The 18,526-nt window shown below is 53.1% G+C and overlaps 2 protein-coding genes across 13 annotated transcripts; both read left to right on the top strand.

Annotated features, from left to right (window-relative positions):
- The first annotated feature begins 2 nt into the window (after positions 1-2).
- Positions 3-10,962, top strand: eps8a (EGFR pathway substrate 8a, signaling adaptor). Of its 11 annotated transcripts, XM_061667488.1 has the most exons (23): positions 3-413; positions 1,237-1,369; positions 1,514-1,747; positions 2,885-2,969; positions 3,876-3,943; positions 4,050-4,100; positions 4,180-4,247; positions 4,334-4,495; positions 5,110-5,259; positions 5,345-5,427; positions 6,650-6,765; positions 6,833-6,891; positions 7,288-7,405; positions 7,485-7,573; positions 7,676-7,750; positions 7,817-7,965; positions 8,505-8,658; positions 8,744-8,790; positions 8,893-8,983; positions 9,056-9,307; positions 10,221-10,244; positions 10,320-10,546; positions 10,873-10,962. In XM_061667488.1, exons 4-22 carry the CDS (start codon positions 2,911-2,913, stop codon positions 10,500-10,502), a joined length of 1,998 nt encoding a protein of 665 aa, XP_061523472.1. In that variant the 5' UTR covers positions 3-413; positions 1,237-1,369; positions 1,514-1,747; positions 2,885-2,910; the 3' UTR covers positions 10,503-10,546; positions 10,873-10,962. The 11 variants fall into 11 exon arrangements, with proteins under 11 accessions (XP_061523472.1, XP_061523474.1, XP_061523475.1 ...); XM_061667490.1 differs by lacking the exon at positions 1,237-1,369; XM_061667489.1 differs by lacking the exon at positions 3-413 and having other exon boundaries at positions 442-1,369.
- A 2,772-nt stretch (positions 10,963-13,734) lies between these two features.
- Positions 13,735-17,633, top strand: LOC133397058 (uncharacterized). Of its 2 annotated transcripts, none has more exons than XM_061667500.1 (5): positions 13,735-14,769; positions 14,987-15,093; positions 15,639-15,741; positions 15,821-15,963; positions 16,547-17,633. In XM_061667500.1, the coding sequence occupies exons 1-5, from the start codon at positions 14,533-14,535 to the stop codon at positions 16,752-16,754; spliced, it is 798 nt and encodes a 265-aa protein (XP_061523484.1). In that variant the 5' UTR covers positions 13,735-14,532; the 3' UTR covers positions 16,755-17,633. The 2 variants fall into 2 exon arrangements, with proteins under 2 accessions (XP_061523484.1, XP_061523485.1); XM_061667501.1 differs by having other exon boundaries at positions 16,021-17,633.
- Positions 17,634-18,526: the final 893 nt, after the last annotated feature.

Raw genomic sequence — 18,526 nt, 5'->3', positions numbered from 1 at the left:
GTTACCTGTGTCCGTTCGTCAACGAGTCAAGGACGGGGTCGGCGCAATCTTCCCACAGTGGGCCACAACCTGCCTTTCAGTCAAACGTCAGGGACACATGATAAAGCGGTGGCTCCGGGACGCCAAACAGCCGCCTGTCAGTCAAGACTCGGCGGCTCGGTCTTGTTCGTATACGTTCACGGGAAGTGTCAGTCAGCATTTCGGGATTAATCTCCCCACAGACTCCGCGACGGAGATCGAGTTCCCTTTCAGTCACAGATGAGGGGCAAACGTGTCTCAGCCGCTGAGCCGCGTCGGGTGGCCGAACGGAAGGCTCCTTTTTCGGCCGTGAGCAGCCGGCGCGGGCGGCGAGGTGGCGGCTGTGGTTCCGGTGCCATGTCGGAGCAGTTCTGAGCCGAGAGCTGCGGACGCAGGTGAGGCGCTGCGGGCGCGTCGCTTCATTTGGAAGATGAAATACGGACGACCGGTTAGCGCAGGTTGCGGGTTCAAATCCGGCCTCGCCTGTGTGGAGTTTGCGTGTTCTCCCCGCGCGTGCGAGGTTGATTGCAAACTCGAAATTGCCTTTGGTTGTTTGTTTCTCTGATTTTGGCTCAGGGTGTTCCCCGCCTCTCGCCCGGTTCCTGCGATGCTGCGCTTTTTGCGGTGGTCTTTGTGATTGCAGTTGTAACTCTTTTTTCTTCCGAACGTTTGGACACTTTTTTTGCGCTTGTTTACGTTTTGAAGGTGTGCTTAAGACCCTCAAACATTTGCGGAGTGCCACAAACTCGATAAAAACATGCTTAGGTTGTATTGAAATCGGGTGTTTTTATAAGATGGATTTCTGTTGGAATGACCCCCCCCCGCCATGGAGGGAGATTACTCTATACCATAATAGCGTAGTAGGCCGAAGTGTTCGTCCAGAACGAAGCTCATTGTATTCCTAAAAGTACATTTAAAAATGTTATTTTAAGCCACTAAGTTGATGCGCAGTTTGAACATGAACACTGCACTTCAAAATAGAAAAATAAAACGCTTAATTAATGATTCACAAAAATGTATTGCACAGTGAAATCCAAATTGCGCCTAAATATTTGAAGACTAACAGTTTGAAAAGATGAAGTGATAATTGTATTTTAAAATGAAATCCAACTGAACTGTACTGAACAAATTGACTGTGCTTGATTCAAAAGGGCCTGAAGCCACTTTAACATTCACAGTTTGAACATTTCATTCAGTCATTCTTTTGTGTCCCACTAGAGGGAGCTTGTGTACCACACTTTGAAACCCACTCGTGGAGAAGTTTTGTGGACGAGAAGCTACATGCTACATTCCTCGATAGCTTCCTCTATCTTGTGTGAAGGTCCATGTTTGTTCTTCTCCACATTTACAGGTGCGAAGGTCATCTCGCTTGTGTGTGTGTGTATAATTAACCAGGGAGCAAACAGCACGCCCACAAACACACCTTTCTGACACGCATACACTCACAGACAGTCTGAATATGAACTATAAATCTTGTGAGGACTTCCTGCTGCAGGCCCCGCCCCCGTGTCAGGCAGGCGCCACGTGTTGAGAAGCTTAAGCGAGCCGCTAGCGTGACCTCCCCCAAGGAGGATTTGTGTCGGCCGGCTGCTTGGCTTTCACCGGACGACCGCGACCTCGCTTGTGACGCTTTTGGGGTTCTCGCCGCTTGTCACGCCGTCGTCGCTCGCCCGGAACTCTCCCATGTGACCCGCGGGTGACCCCGCCCACGGCCGACTTCCTGAAGAAGGTCGGTGACCTCGCCGCTTCCCGCCCGTGGTCACTGCAATGACACGCGCTCGAAACAAACATGCTCGCTGACGCGCAGACTTCATTGCAAGATCGGTCCTGATGATGTGTACACACGCACGCACGCACGCACGCACGCACACACGCAGCACTGTAACGTGATGATGAGATTAGCATTAATCATTAGCGTCAGCATCAGCACTTTGTCGTCTACTGACGACGAAGCATCGCACAACACGTTACCGCCTGTGCGTGTTTGCGAGTGCGTGCGTGTTAGTGTACGTGTGCATTTGTGAGTTTGTGTGTCTGAATCTGTCTGTGTGTGTCTGTGCATTCTTCTGTGTGTGAGTGCACAAATCTTCTTATCCTCTTTGTTGTTGTTTTGTGTGTGTGTGTGTGTGTGTGCGCGCGCGCGCGCGACAGCAGTTTTGTTGTCTCCACTCAAACGCAAATCTTATCTGTGCACTTGCTCGTGTGAACAGGAAGGGGCGGGGCCGGACGCAGAGCCCTTCCAGCCGTTTTACACACGACCCGTCGATCACGCAACTGACACGCGCACGACATGATGTGTTGTTTGAAGTGTATCGAGTGTATGCGTGCGTGTTGTTTTCAGGCGTCGGTTACCATGACGACATTTCGTGTTTGTGTGCCGGCCGAGCGGCTTGATGTCGCCGTGGTCACCGGACACACAGGGAGGGGAGGGGCTACATGCCGAGTCCGGTGGGCGTGTCACGTGTCTCTTCTTCTCCTCTCCTTCACTTCCTGTTCGAGTTGAGTGGCGTTATTAATCGATGCTGAGAATATTCGTGAACGCCAAAAGGAGCGAGCGGACAAGTTTGTCCGTCTCGGGCTGTTGGCGTGGATACTGAAGCTGAAATGGACACCCGGTCAACAGAGTAAAAGATGACGCGAAGAGAGCTGTGGGAGAAGTCATCGCGCCGCTGGACATGTTTTGACGCTCTCGTTCAACGTTGTTATGCTGTTATTATGCACTTATTACTTGTTGTTACGTTCTTATTTCACGCTATTATACTGTTACTGCAATATATGAAATGTTGCTGTGCTCTTATCTCACTATTACATTGTATTGAACTGGCATTACACTGTTTATTTAAATAGCTGTCTTGTATTTTGTTAGTTTTTCAGTTGTTCATCGCAAACGAGATGAATGGTGATGAGTCGCCAGCCTTCGCTTCCGCCATCTTTGGCTCGTCCTACACCAAGTTAGTCTTCGTTGGCTCCTGTTGCTTCGGATTTGTGTGCCGGTCCTATTTTTCCCTCCTTAAGCAATGAACACGTCTGAATGCTAACTAACCAGTCGTCCACCGTGCCCCGCAGTTGTGAGGTTTCGGGTTCAAATCCGTCCTCGCCTCTGTGGAGTTTGCGTGTTCTCCCCGTGCCTGGGTGGCTTTTCTCCGGGCACTCCGCTTTCCTCCCACATCCCAAAAACATGCGTGCTTGGTTAATCGGCGACTCTAAATTGCCCGTCGGCGTGAATGTGAGTGCGAATGGTTGTTTGTTTATTCGTGCCCCGCGATTGGCTGGCGACCGGTTCAGGGTGTACCTGCGACCCACGTGAGGATAAGCGGTACAGAAAATGGATGAATGGACGGATGGATGGATGGATGAATGCTAATGGCGTTAGCATCTGTAAATGAGGCCTCGTGTTTTCATGGTATGAGCTGCTAGCATGCAAACCGCAGGCGCGAGTTGTGCTAATGCTATCGACGCCCGCCGTGTTGATCCAAGAAGCCGAAAGCTGATCATCGAGCCGCCGCTAATTCCATCAAGGTCGTGTGACGAACCCTGACCCACTCAATTGGCTCTTTGGACCGCAACCAGGACTTAGACCTTGACTGTGACCTGAACTTGGATCTTGCCCGACAGCAGATCCGGACCCTGTTCAAAACCTAACCACGATTAGCACCATGATCCGAACCTGGATCTAGACCGTGACCTGAATCTTGACCTCAACCAAGAATTGGACTCGGACCTGGTTCTTGACCGACACCGTGACCTGAACCTTGACCTGAGTGTGAATGAGTTCTGTTTTGTATTGCTCAATAGAAATAAAGAAATCAGAATCATACGTGTGGACTAAGAATTGTAAATGTTTGTGTATGTGACAGCGGCCACGACGCTCCTGATGCTCCCCGAGCTCATGCAAACGCTAAGTCCCGTGCCAAAGCTCTTGTCGGTGAGTTTTGGTCACACATCCGGAACGTGAATTGTTTTTGACGACTGTCTGTTATCACGAACGCGAAGGAGTCGATCGATCGGCTTCTTTGAATGTTTGTTTACAGGAAGCGATCGAGTGTATTTCCTGCACTCGTCTTCCAAACATGACAAGAAAAGTGAGTCGCGTGTCCGTCGTGTGCTGTCGTATCATATTACGATTCAACAAAAGTATATTGATGATTTTGTGTGCGTTAGGGCCAAAGGAACCGTGGAGCGCAAGCGGCATCGACAGCCAGACCGACACGTCCCGGTACCAAGTGGAGGTCGGCTTGCGTCCGTCAGCTTCCCGGTCACGGTCACGGTCTCGGTGGCGCTGTTGATCTTCTGCTGGCTTTCGTTGGCGGTGTAGCACCTGAGCACGTTCGTGTTGGAGCGCAAGGCCGGTCTGCTGACGGTGGAGGACGGCGTGCGACGTCTGCGGCTGCTGGACGCCAAAGGGAAGATCTGGACGCAGGACATGCTGCTGCGGGTCCACCGCGACAACATCGGCCTCGTGGACTCCGACACCAAGGTTCAGCGTCATCGACATCTCCTGCTCCTCCTTCTTCTCGTCTTTCCCCTGGTCCCTCTTCATTTTGTTCATCTCCTTTTTCTTCTTCCACTGGTGGTTCTTCTCATTTTTCTTCTGGATCTTCTTCTGATCATGTTTCTTCTGGTCCTCCTTGTTCCTCTGCTGATTCTTCTTTTCCTCCTTCATCTGCTCCTTCTCCATCCATCCATCCATTTTCTACCGCTTATCCGAGGTCGGGTCGCGGGGGCAGTAGCTTTAGCGGGGACGCCCAGACTTTCCTCTCCCCAGCCACTTCATCCAGCTCTTCCGGGGGGATCCCGAGGCGTTCCCGGGCCGGCCGAAAGACGTAGTCTCTCCGCAGTGTCCTCGGGCGTCCCCGGGGTCTCCTCCCGACGGGAGGTGCCCGGGACACCTCACCGGGGAGGAGCCCCGGGAGGCATCCGAACCGGATGCCCCAGCCACCTGCTCCTCCTTTTTTTCTTCATCTTCTTGTGGGTCATTGTCATCTTATTGCACTGGTTCTTCTTTTTTTCTTCTCTTCCTTGTTCTTCTTGTGGTTCTTCTTCTTTTTCTTCTCGTTCTGGTTCTTACAGTTGCTGTTTTTGTGGTTCCAGTGCGAGCTGGAGGTGTTCCCGCTGTCTTCGGTGCAGCAGTGCCAGGCGGTGATGAACGCGTGCGGCTTTGACTCCATCTTGGCGCTGGTCTGCAAGGACTCTGGTCAGAACAAGGCGGACCTTCACCTGTTCCAGTGCGACCGCATCAAGGTGAGGCGGCGTGACGGCGAGCGCGGGCCGGTTCGGCGTCGGCCGTCTCAGACGCATGCGTGGGTGTGTGTGCGGGCGCGCGCAGGCCCACTTGATCCACGCCGACATCCAGAGCGCGCTGACGGACGCCAAAGGAGGAAAACCCAAGAAACGACCGGATGTCCTCAAGTAAGTCCCGCCTGTCGCCTGGCTCAACCGCATTACCGACACCCGGCGGCCAGTTCTGGTTGTACGCCGCCTCTCGCCCAAAGTCTGATGGGATAGGCTCCAGCACCACCGCCACCCGTGCAAAAAAATGGATGGACGCACTTGAATTAGTTCAAGGAAGCTTTGAAAAAGAATAATCCTTCTTGCCTGCTCTGTCCTGTCAACAAGCGGGAGACGCTCGTATAACGTCACTTTGAGGAAAGGGCAAGAAGCCGTTTGTCTCTCCCAGTTGACGTTTAGTGTAAAACTGAAACTCCTAAAACAAACTGGAATTTGCTCATCCTAATCCTGAAAATATTCAGACAAACCCTACCAGTTCATCTCACGAAGGTCAACGAGCGTAATGCTAATGTGTAGTGCAAGCATTAGCATTGAGGTTACGGTTATTCTAAAACGGGGCTCACCGGCACGGTGGCCGTGGGGATGTTCGAAAATATCTCACCAGCGGTGGGACATTGTGATTTCCTCGGAGTGTCCGACAAGTCGCGCACTTGCATAGGAATGACGTTTTGCATCTTGATATGTATCTCTCTCCCACCGTGTTCAATCATCTCCGATAATCACGGTTTATAATTATTTTTTGTATTGTTCTTAATTCCGCTGGACATCCTCCAGTCGAGCTCAGCGCTGCCTGGCATGTTGTGGCACCACGTGGTACCGCACGCAAGGCACGCCACTGGAAATTCAGACCCGTGTCATGAACGGAACAAAGGACGGGACCCAAAATGCGCGACTCCGAAACAAAGGGACAGTTTCAAAACGAGAGGTTTAATAAACGGGCAGAGGTCGGTACACAGGCGGGCGAAATCCGAAAAAGGCGACGGTATCCAAAAAAACGTGAGGCAAAAAGGCAAAAGGTCAATTATCAGAACAGGGTCGAGGCCGACTCCGAGTCGGCGACGTGGAAACAAGGGATGCCGGAACGGGACGTGACGACAAGGTCCGACGAACCGGCGACCGCAAAGAATGAGACACGAGGTTGAATGCACGGGGTGATGAGGGTCGACGAGGCACAGGTGGGCAAGATGCTCTCGGGAGCGGGTGTGTGCGAGACAACGAGCGCCACGCGCGACAATCGTCCGTTTCTTGTAGAAAGCATCGCTTCAAAATCTGCCAAATAGCACCGCAGCCCGTTGCTTCGTGTCGTGTGTCCTGTTTGTCGATGATCGATTGCTGCGTGGAGGATGATCCTGAAGAGCGACGGCGAAATCCCGCCTCCTCCCGCCGCTCCCGCCCCGGAACCGCCGTCCGGTCCGGAGGACGCCGAGAGCCGCGCGGACGTCCGGTCGGCGCGGAACGGTGAGTGGTGTCGCCGCGAGTCCTCGCCAAACAGAAAGTGACCTGACGGCCGCGCCTTCGCACGCAGGTGACCGGCGGACGACGGCGGCGGAGGACGGCGCGGCGGCCGTTGTGGACCGTGACGTGGTAAGAATTTGGAATCATACGCCGGACGAGTGGTTGGCACGTGCGCCTAACAGTTCTCCCGGTTTTGGGGTTGGAATCTGGGCTCGGCCTCTCAAAATCGTTTGCTCTCAACTGTTGTCACCCTGGGACTTTTACAAAAGAATATGGATTGTTCAAAAATATTTGGAGGATGAACATCACTGCATGTATGAAATTTGATAGCTTGGCACTGATGTCCTCTTTTCTGAGAAATGGAGACGGCACACCAAAATAACTTTCAAGTCTTCTGAATTATTGCGCGAGTTATAATCATTTCTTGAATACCTGCCCGCAAGCCACCTTCGGGTCCCGTCCCGCCGATCCGGCGTGTAATATCTGCGCCCGGCTAATTTGCCGCCGTTGTCGTCGTCCGCTCAGCAAATCCTGAACCGCATCCTGGACGACATCGAGGCGTTCGTCGGCCGACTGCAGAAAGCGGCCGAGGCGTTCGGCCAACTTGCCAAACGCAAGAAGAACAAGAAGAAAAGTCCCGGAGGTGCCGCCCGCCAGAAGCTTCCTTTTCGACAATGTCGCCATGGAAACCGAGCGTGCGGCTTTGTACGTGTGTCCTCTAGAGGGCGTTCTGACGCTGCGCTCCAGACCGCCGGCTGAGAGTCAGTTTGTGGACTGTCTGCAGAAGTTCAAGTTCGCCTTCAACCAGCTGGTGAGGCCGCCAGTCCGCACACGCGCACGCAAAGGTGACTGGCGCCCGCTGGTGCACAACACGCACTGATGATTGACACGCGCCCGTCTTTGGGTTCCTCAGGGAAAGCTGAAGGGTCACATCCGGAACCCGAGCGCGGACGAGCTTCTCCACTTCCTGTTCACGCCCCTCAGAATGGTACGTCGGGCCCGTCCCGCGCGACCTCCGCCGCGGGTGACGACTCCGCCCCCTTTTTCCCCGCAGGTGGTGCAGGCGTCGGGCGGCGCCGATCTTGCCCGAGGCGCGGTCGTCCCGCTGCTCACGCGGGAGGCCATCGAGTTCCTGCACGCCGCCGGCACGCCCGAGGAGCGCCGCCTGTGGGTGACGCTGGGCGACGGCTGGACCAAGTGCAGGTCGCGGTCTGTTGTTCCCCGAAGCGCTTCGATATTGGCGAATTTGCCATTTTGGGGGAAGCTCTTTTTTGCTCAGGCCAAAGCCGCGGCAAATACGTGCTGCATCTCGATAGATGGGAACGGTTTGGAGTTCAATTCCAAAAGTCAAACTCGTATTATAGAGATGCACTCCACGCACTCGGAGTGAAATGTTTCATGACCGGTTGAAGAAATATGCATCATTTTGAGCATCATACGAAAACCCCAAATTCTCTCGAAAACTCGGATTGGCCCTCCAAGTATTGTTGAACACAGCCACACGGTCTGTGAGGTCTGAAATAAAGGGACTTTATTAATAAAGGGTCCTATTCAAATTTACTGAGCGATACCGGCATACGGAGATGACTTTTGGCACCCTCTTGTGGCATCTACAGGGCAAGGAACTGTGTTGAAGTGAGGGCAAAAGTTTCGTTTTGCCTTGTCGAACAGAAAAACGGTGCTCTGCGGCCATCTTGTGGCCTCTCGAAGCGATGACAACATTTGCATCCGCGTGCGTGTAGGTCGGAGTGGCCCGAGGATCACTACTTCCCGCCGTGCCAGCTGGTGTTCGCCGACAGTTGGGAGCCGCCAGCGTTGCCGTCTCGAGAGGCGGGAAGTCCGGCCGACGGCGAGCGTCGCTCGAGACGGGAAGTCGTCACGCCGCCGACGGACGAGGTGAGACGACGGTGGCGTTCCCTCGCCCGAACGCCGGCGGCGGTGACGTCCCTTCCTGAAGCCGGGCGGCCGTTTTGTTTTCCAGATTCTGGAGCGGGACGTCGCGCCCGAGCACGCCGCCGGACGCCGACCGTGAGTCACGTGATCGCCTCTGGTGACGTCGAAACAAAACGGGTGATGTGGCTTCCTGTCGGTGCGGGCGTGGCCTTGACCTGATTGGCGGCTGCGTTTCAGGAAGCAAAGCAAACTGTTTGCCAAATCCAAGTACGACTTTGTGGCGAGGAACAGCACCGAGCTGTCGGTGCTCAAGGACGAGCTGGTGGAGGTAAGACTCGCGACCCCCGCGACCCCACCGCCGTCCCCGGCAAGCATTTTGTGGCATTTGCGTGTCCGTCAGGTTGTGGACGACAGGAAGCAGTGGTGGAAGGTGCGAAACGGCGACGGCTCGCTGGGTTACGTGCCCAACAACATCCTGGAGGCCACCGCGCCCGCCGTGGACGTGACGGCTCGCGGCCAGGCCGTTTACAGCCACACCGTACAGGTGCGCCGCTCGCATCCGCACGCGCGCCACAGGGCTCTCACGCATGCCAAACCTGACTTTTCGTTTGTGAAGCTGATGATGCCGCGGAAGGAGTTTGAGATGTTCAAGGTACGGTGGCGAATGGGGGCGGGGCTAAGCAGTGGCTACGCTTTGCTTCTTAAAGGAACAGTCGCACGTTTGCAAGCCCACGGGCTTGCATGTCCCACTCTTCCTTGCGTCTGTGTGTGTTCGCGTTTGACGTCGGGCTGGGCGATTCATTTGATGAATTTAACATTATTTGTCAGGGTGATTGATTGATTGATTGATTTTGAATTTTGAATGTGCGCCGCTTCCACTAACAACGTGGCCGCGAACCGAGAGCAGCACGTTTCCAAAAGCACCGTCCGTCCCTCTCGCGACGTGAATTCCTGATGAGAAACGGACGCAATGAGTGGAATTGTTTTCCCATTGTTCTGCATTTGAAAGAGTCATCATTATCGATTGTATTCTCCGGATTGTTCATACTACCGGAGACAAATTCCTTGTGTGTTTTGAACATACTCGGCCAACGAAGACGATTGCGAAGAATTGTTGGCATATTTGTTTCGACGAGCCAAGCGAAAGTACTTATTTTCACGTTATTTGCACATGAGACAAGCCCCCGTTTTTGAAAGCTCTTCTTAAAACTCATTTGTATTCTTTGGCTTTCAATTCGGCTTCAGATTCTGCATCTGTTTTAGTGTTTTTGACTTGATGACTTTTTCAGTGGTTTTATCTTAAAATACTATGAATTTCTCACATTTGATCTTTATTTGTACGTCACTTTTGTTTCCAGCCTTTTTTGAAAATTATTTGTAAAGAGGATTTTTTTCTGAATCCTTTTTTCGACGACCTGTGGAAGACGAGATTTCACTTGAAGGACGTATCGCCCAGCCCCGTTTGCCGTGTTCGTTCGCTAGCTCAGAAGCTAAAAGCTAATGCTAGCGTCGTAGCTGAGGAGAGCGTTCGCTTGTGTTGTTTTGTTTCCCTCGCGCCGACGCAGCAATTACTGGGAGAGCTCAACGAGGTAACGTCACACCGGCACATTCAACTTTGAGCGCCGCCCGGCACACGCCCCTCATAGTCCGCTCGCCGCCCTCAGAAGCAGTCCGGCGGCAGGACGGAGCACCTTCCCGACCGAGCCGCGCCCCAGCCCGTGACCGCGCCGCCGCCCACGGCCCCCGCCGGGCTCCCCGCACCGCCGCCGCCGCCCCCCCCCGCCGCCGCCCGCCACAGAGGCCGCCGAGCCGGCCGCCGTCGCCGAGAGCCCCGTGAGCCGCCGTGACAGTACGGCCTCGGGCGAGGGCGGCGCGAGAACGCTCGCTGACCGTGAGTAGAGTCGAGTTTAATTTAATTTAAGCGTGATAATCTGTGTTTTGTACCCCCAAAAACTTGCACAGAACATTGTTTTTATTTTTGCCAAAGCAAAATTAAATGTTCAAATCCAAAGGGTTCGACTCAATTGGGATCCATTTTATAATAAGTCGGAAGAAAAAAGGAAATAATAGCTTTTGTTCGTACTGACGAGTGCAAAGTCCCCAAATTTCCTCACCATCTGGTGAGAAGGCCCTTTTTTTTCTCGGATGACTTTCTTCTGAATGAAATCATTTCTTTGCCGCTAGCGTGTGAACGTCGCCGTCCGACCGCGTTTGTAGGCAGGAAGTCCAACATGGAGGAAGTCCAGGACGAGCTCCTGCACAGGCTGACGTTGGGCCGCGGCGCCCGCAAGAAACTTGCCGTTCCGTTCCGCCAGGCCGCGAACGTTCCCGCCGTCGGCATCACGTACGAGTCGTCGCCCGCCGACGTGCGCGGCTGGCTGGAGGCCAAAGGATTTGCTCCCGTGTGAGTATCGCAGCCCCGCCGTCCTCGCGCAGCTCCAAAACACACGAACGCATGAAGACACACACACACACACACACACACACACGCACGCAGCATGTTCCAATTCATCGTAGCTTTGAGCTCCCACGCCGTCAGCGTCCAGATTTTTCCACGGTTTGATGCTTAGCGGGTCAAAGTGAGTCTGTGGTCCGGTTGACGTATGACATCTTTGCGGATTGAATGCAAAATACGTCGAACGGCAAAAGGCTCGCGAGACGGGCGGCTTTGAGATGGCCGACGGTGTGACGTCGTTTTGTCAATTAATAGTCGAGTACCTGCCCGCTTGGGGTTGGTACCCGGTACCCACTCAACTCAGCTGAACGCCATTTCGGGTTTTAAGACGGCGCCAAGCCGGACGCATCCGGTCTATAAAGTATTCGTATGTCGTGTTTTACAACATCCGTCCGTTTTCGTTACCGCTTCTCCTCACGCGGGTCGCAGGGGCGTGCCGGAGCCTATCCCAGCTGTCATCGGGCAGGAGGCGGGGTACGCCCTGAACCGGTCGCCAGCCAATCGCAGGGCACATACAAACCGACAACCAGTCGCGCACACGTTCACACTTACGGGCGATTTAGAGTCATCAATTAATGCATGTTTTTGGGATGTGGGAGGAGACCGGAGTGCCCGGAAAAAGCCCACGCAGGCACGGGGATCGAACCCCGGTCCTCAGAACTGTGAGGCTGACGCTCTAACCGGTCGGCCACCGTGCCGCCTGTTTTACAACAATACTTGACTATTTTCATCATTTAGGATGGAACGGTGTTATGAAATAGCGAAGCTCCCATTCAATGTGGCCGCCGACGATCGTCCCAGCGGGTTGAATTCAAATGAAGGGGAGCGGAAGATGAGCCCAAAGCGCCAAATATCCCCCTCCTCTTTTCATTTCCACCCGCGTCCCCTGCGAGCGGGCCAACAATCTGACGCGAAACGCGACGTCGCGATGACGGCTCGGCCGCCGCACGACGCCGTGACCGAGCCGAGGAGCGAGCGGCGCAAAGCTGTTTCCCGTATTTCGAGAATAACGGGGATCCAATCCGAGCAAAGCTTATTGACGTGTCCCCGATAGGAAGGAGAAATCCAGCCGGGCGGAAAAGACCAGCTCGAATAGCTTGAAATGTGCATCTTCAACGCAAATGACCTCCCAAACCCTGGAAATGCAATGAATGTGTTCCAGCGTCGCGGCAAAATCATCTTGACTTTATTTTTATCGTTCTGGGGTTAAAAATACCGGGCGGTAAACAAATAAGTGGTGGAGGGGTTTGTGCGTCCCGATGATCCTTGGAGCTAAAGGTGCTCCCCCCGCGGCCCGACCTCGGATAAGCGGTAGAAGATGGATGGATGGATGAACACGGTGTGTTTTGGCCTTTTCACATCCTGTCGTGCACGCTTTGAGAAGGAACCGTGTTGAATCGTGACATGTCGCGGCCATTTTGGAATTCACGAAGCAAAATCACGTGAACTCCTCATGTTGTCTTTGCGCTCGCTCGCAGCACCGTCCGGAGTCTGGGGGTCTTGACGGGGGCGCAGCTGTTCTCTCTCAACAAGGACGAGCTGAAAACCGTGTGCCCCGACGACGGCGCTCGCGTCTTCAGCCAGGTCGCCGTGCAGAAGGCCGCGCTCGAGGTACTCGGTGTTACCGTCGCACCCTCGTCGCCGGTGGCGGGGGGCGCGAGTCACGCCGCTCGACCCCGACCGCACTTAGGGCTTCTCTCAGGCGCCGCTCGACTTTCGACTTGTACTCGGACGTGGCGACTGACCAGAGTGCAAAGGTCACCTCGTAATTGATAGAGAGAGGTCGCAGCATGTTTCCGTGCAGAGCCAAGGATGACGTTTTATGATAAGACGCACGACGACGACGACGACGACGTTTTGACGGCCGCTGCCACGTACGATGCGTATCCTTGCCGGGAAAAACCGTTGGCCTCCGTTCCCCTCCGAGACTTGAGACTAGCTTGCGACTCGCTCCCGCCTCTGCCCCCCCGCTTCGCATCTGTGCTCTGTGGCGAGTGTGCTGTGTGGTCTCTTCAGGTCTTCTTCTGAGCCTCTCACCTCATCATCTCCACGGCTCCAGTCAGGTATCTACTTCTTCTTCTGCTCCCGCGCCTTTCGGTAGTTCCGCACCCCCGGATGTCCACTTCCTGTTGTCCCGTAGCGCTCGCCTGACACCTTCTGCTCCACTTCCTGTGAGCATTGTGTCGGCTTGTTCCTCAGCACGGAACTTCCTTGATGGATTTTCAACATGGACGTTATTGCTCGTGCCGTTTCTCCTCACATTGTTCCTGGTGTTGTTCCTCCCGATGTTCCTGACGTTGTTCCTCGTGTGCTCCCTTGTTGTTCTCACGCTGACCCTCACCTTCTTCCTCATGCTGTTCCTCTTGATGATCCTCAAGTTCCTCCTCATGTCAATCCTGAAAGCTCCAACACTGATAGTCTTATGTCACGACATTTCTGTAGGACTTCCTCTCACAGTCTCTTTCTCTTCCTGTTCCTCTTCTTGTTCCACATGTTGCTGACCTGTCTTCAGCGTCAGTCTGGCTCTGAGCTCCAGGAGGTCATGAGGAGGCGTCAGGAGATCCTGGCGGCCAGCACCGGCGACTCGGGGGTGGAGTCTTTCGACGAAGGCCCCGTCCACTGAAGTTTCACACGACTTCCTCGCTCGCTTCCTGCTTAGGCGACGTCCGATTGCGTCGACTCTGCGGAGATCCCGCGGCGGGAACTTGAAACCAAAAGCGGAACATTCCCGACGCCGATCTGCGAACGGCGTCATCCGCGTTAAGAGTTAGCGAAGAAACCGTGTCAGAATAAGTGGTGTTCGTGTAGCGACGTAGCCGCTAATAGTCACAGCTTGAGACTGAAATTCACGTTGCTGGAAAAGGATTATTTTGTTGTCATGAAGAAAACGGCAAAGAGAGAAGTTAGCATCTATGCTAAATATTTGTGGTGTCGTTTACGCTGGACATGAACGCATCAAAATCACATGAAAAAGCGAAAGATGACATGATGATCAAATGAGATGTTGAGATGAGATGAGAAGACGACAACGGGATGACGAGACGAGATGTGTCCGCTGTCAACAATCCCAAGGTAAAAAATGAACATCTGGGGCTAAAAAGTTGTAGAAGCCGCTTCAAGTGTCGAGTTTGCGCGGTGCCTTTTCCAGGTCAACGTGCGCATTGTGCAATAAGAACGTGAATGCATCGTGAGAACAATCAAAACGAGAGCATCGTCGATAAGAATAAGTATCTCCTATCATCCTGTCCATTGTGCAATAAAAACTCATGATTCCATCTTGTGGACTCGTCTTCACTCCAAAAGCTTTCAGTGGATTGTCTCGAAGCTAACAATGCTCAGCTAATTCTGGCGATGAACACACACGCGCCGCTCCTGTGTCACTCGCACTTTTGTTTGCAACACAACACCTGATTCGGAGTTCGATGAGATTGCCTGTCGACAAAATGACGGAAGATGGCGAAGATTCGGTGGGAACGATCAACGTAGTGACCGTTAATGCGTTCGTACCACGCAAACAAACAAAACGGTCACATGCTGTCCACACACAGCGGACGCGTGAGGCAGGTGAGAGCCGACTCATTCATAATGCAGGACCGACTGACGAGGGGAGAGAAGCGGCGGCAGTGGAGGGCAGAAGACCAACGGACACCTTGGCCAAGGTCGGCATCGCTTTTTTTCGTCGACTATTCCGACGTACCAATCGTCGTGCTGACAACATGGAGTGAACACGAGCACGCTTCTAAAGCTTTCTGATTTCACCGACCGTTATCTCCACCAGAAAAAAGACATTCTGATTTATGGAATCACTCGAGTGTTTTGTTTGCGTGTCGCCATGGAAACTGCAGTAAAGTGTGGATTGTCTTGTCGCCTTCTCAGAGAACACCCAAGCCATTAAGTGACACTCGATCGCGTGTGCTGCAAAGCATCATGGGAAACTGCCGCTGCCGCGCGGAGGACGAGCGAGAGGAGAAAGATCACAGCGGGTGAGCGAGGTGACATGCTTGACGTCGGACACGTGCCCGGATTTCACCGATAGGGAGGTGGGGGGGTGTGTGTGTGGCAGCACGGTGAACGACTGGTTAGAGCGTCTGCCTCACAGTTCTGAGGACCGGGGTTCGATCCCCGGCCCCGCCTGTGTGGAGTTTGCACGTTCTCCCCGTGCCTGCGTGGCTTTTCTCCGGGCACTCCGGTTTCCTCCCACATCCCAAAAACATGCGTGCGCGGTTAATTGACGACTCTAAATTGCCCGTAGGTGCGAATGGTTGTTTGTTTGTATGTGCCCTGCGATTGGCTGGCGACCGGTTCAGGGCGTAACCCGCCTCCTGCCCGATGATAGCTGGGATAGGCTCTGGCTTCTCCTCACAAGGGTCGCAGGCGTCGACCCTTGTGAGGAGAAGCGGTAAAGAAAATGGATGGGTGGGTGGGTGTGTGTTGGGGGGGGGGGGGTTCTGGTCCAATTGTCTTGATCAGGATCTGCTTTTTAACATCATCGTCACGTTCATTCTTCTCATCAGATGCGTTCTCTCAGTTCTTCTTCCCTCCAGCAGAGGGCGCCGCGCACCGCCATAACACACGAAGAAGAAAAGCAGCAGGTGGCGAGCAGGAACAGGACCACCTCTCTGCTGGAAGAGGTCACGATCACACGCCCTCTGCAGGCCTCGTGCGCACACTGCACGTTGCAGTCAACGTGCGACCGTCTGCGTGTGGCAGCTGGCGTCCGTCCAGGGCGACCTCGAAGCGTCTTCGCGTCTCCACGAGCAGCGAACCCGAGACGACGGCTTCCTTCGCCAACAAGAAAATGCACACCTGTGGCAGAACCTTCACTTCCTGCGCCTCAGCCAGCAGCTCGCCAAGTACGCACACGCAACACACGCCACGCGCGGCAGGTGATGTCACACATGTTCTTTCAGGCCGTGGGTCAGCAGCTACTTCCGGAAGTTCCCCGTGCACATCTACTGCCTTCCCGTCCAGCCAGCCGATCGTCGAGCTCGGAAACGGGGCGAAGAGAAGATGAGTGGGAGAGGCGGGGCTTCGTAGCGATTGACAGATGAAACGGCCAATCGCCCAACGCATGGGATTGAAACTGTCGACAGCAATCCAAGTTGAAAATGGCAATACTCGTTCTGTTCCAAAAACAAAAACAAGCTTCAATACATGATCGGCCGCAAAATAAACAAATGAGCGAATAAAGAAGACACGGCGGTGTTGAGGGAAGAGAACTATTTACTATTTTCATTCATTCCTTTTCCAGTATCTTGTTGCACCTCGCGATCGAAGGAAATCGAGTTTCCTTCGAAGCGAATTGTGACGTTGACGGGCAGTTTCTGATACAGGCAGCGGCACCCGATAATTGATTGTGATGGCCACTTTATGATGTGTGCACTTGAATTGTGTATGTCTTGAAATTTCTTTCACCCCATTTTTGCGGTGTTACAGCAACCTGACATGGGACTGCAGATGGAAACTGGTCTACGGCTATAATCTGGCATACGGTGCCACCAGAAAGTATTCACACTCCTTCACCTTTTCCACATTTGGCTATGTGGCAGACTTATTCTTAAAAAAGAAAATCGAAATAGAATATCCCAAAATGACAAAGTCAAAACATTTTCAGACATTTGAGTCAATGTATAAAAAAATGTAAACATTCAAACATAATGGGTACATATTGAAGGTGATATAGAGTTTCAGGGTGTGACAAGTCTGGGGGTAAACAAGGGTGTTTATTGCAGTATAGCATCGAATGGAAATCAGATAAGGGTGTGGGAGTGTGTTGCAAAATGGCTCCCAGCGGGGTGCATGCGGAGGCCGCAAAGAGCAGATGGCTGCGGGGGGAGCCACCGTCAACATGAGATGCAAGACGGCGGAGACGGCGTCCGGAACCAGCGGCAGAGCAATGATGACGTCCGATGGGACCGCGGACCCATCGGACCACAGCGATTCCGTACTTCCTCTTTGAAACGTTGCAAAAGTCGGGGGCAAGAACAGACAGCTTTGTTCAGTCTGCGCTGTCTCTGCTGACCCATGTAGAGACAGACTAACTCTGTCAGGAATAAATTGGTCGTTCGAATTGTGGTTCTTTCACGAAAACGAACACGCACGGAACCTCGAGAGTAATAGGTGATTCTAAAATCCAGGTTCCTTCAATATGTATTCACAGCCTTTACTATGACACGCCAACTTAAGCTCAGGTGCATCTGATTTCCCACGCCTGTCTATAGAAGGTCTCGTAGTTGGCAGTACGTGTCAGAGCTGAAAGCTCCGAGCAATGAAGTCGAAGGAATTGTCTGCAGACCTCCGAGACCAGATTGTGTCAAGGCACAAATCTGGGGAAGGATCAGTGGTGAGTGACGTGAAGCCTCGTGAAGCCTCGTGAAGCACTGAGGCTTTCCTAACAATTGTGCCGAAAACGCTTCAAGGCTTCGGTGATGGTGACATCTGGTGGACAACAGAAGCCATAGCAACCTCTAAAGAGCCCGACTGAAGCACTGGCACTGTTGCCCGTGACAGCAATAAAAGTTCAGAAAAGTCTGTCTGGTCATTGGTCGTGTTTTGTTCGTTCATACCAAATGATGATGATATCGTCGTGGCGCAATACGCAGATGCTCTTAAAACACATTCCAGATTCACCCAAAGAATAAATGCAAATTATATGAAATGTTGGTTAAGGGTTGATTTCAAGCTTTGAGCTTTATTTAAAAACTGAACCTTTTAAAAGTCCCTAACAGGATTAGAGATCCTCCCGACTTTGCAAATGATCATGGTGTGTGAATTCCGAATCATCGTTTTGTGTGTAGGAAAACCTTAACAGATAACGGTTTGTCATTTGGGGACTTGTATGGTTGACTTGCCAAAATACTCTCACTCTCCAAATCTCTATCTTCTCACAACCCCATTTTGAAGCATAATGATGCATCTTATATAGCTCGTATGACGCCAAACCACTCAGATCTATCAAACCTGTCCAGCTGTCATTGTTCCAGAATGTGCTGAAACGCCATGAGCCAATGAAAAGCTTTCGAAACATTTTGAAGGAATGAAGCGCGAAGCGAAACAGCGATGACGTTCGAAGCTTCAAACGTCAAGGTCCGACGCGGCGTTTCGAATCACTCCGCTTCAGGAAGAGGGACACGAGCTCCAAAGCCTCGGTATCATACAAAAGAATTTCAGCAGCATCGACGGTCCCGAAAAGCACTGTGTTCTTGATTATTGGGAAATGGAAGAAGTTTGGAACCGCCGGGACCCTTCCGACATCCGGCCGTCCGACCGAGCTGAGTAACCGGGGAAGAAGGGCCTCGGTCAGAGAGGTGAACAAGAACCCTATGGTCACTAGGGCAGAGCTCCAGTGTTCCCTTGCAAAGATAGGAGAAGCATCCAGAAGGTCAACCGTTGCTGATGCACTCCACCAATCAGGCC

The sequence above is a fragment of the Phycodurus eques genome, chromosome 22, assembly GCF_024500275.1.
Source record: "Phycodurus eques isolate BA_2022a chromosome 22, UOR_Pequ_1.1, whole genome shotgun sequence".
Classification (NCBI taxonomy): Eukaryota; Metazoa; Chordata; class Actinopteri; order Syngnathiformes; family Syngnathidae; genus Phycodurus; species Phycodurus eques.
This window is presented reverse-complemented; position numbering and strand designations above follow the sequence as displayed.

Bases quoted from the DNA above. Each gene is read 5' to 3' on its own strand.
- LOC133397058 (XM_061667500.1), top strand. From the start codon at position 14,533: ATGAGATTGCCTGTCGACAAAATGACGGAAGATGGCGAAGATTCGGTG. The intron at 14,770-14,986 runs GTCGGCATCGCT...TCGCCTTCTCAG, and splicing joins CAACGGACACCTTGGCCAAG to AGAACACCCAAGCCATTAAG. The intron at 15,094-15,638 runs GTGAGCGAGGTG...GCGTTCTCTCAG, and splicing joins GAGGAGAAAGATCACAGCGG to TTCTTCTTCCCTCCAGCAGA.
- eps8a (XM_061667482.1), top strand. From the start codon at position 2,650: ATGACGCGAAGAGAGCTGTGGGAGAAGTCATCGCGCCGCTGGACATGT. The intron at 5,260-5,344 runs GTGAGGCGGCGT...GGGCGCGCGCAG, and splicing joins TCCAGTGCGACCGCATCAAG to GCCCACTTGATCCACGCCGA. The intron at 7,751-7,816 runs GTACGTCGGGCC...TTTTCCCCGCAG, and splicing joins TGTTCACGCCCCTCAGAATG to GTGGTGCAGGCGTCGGGCGG.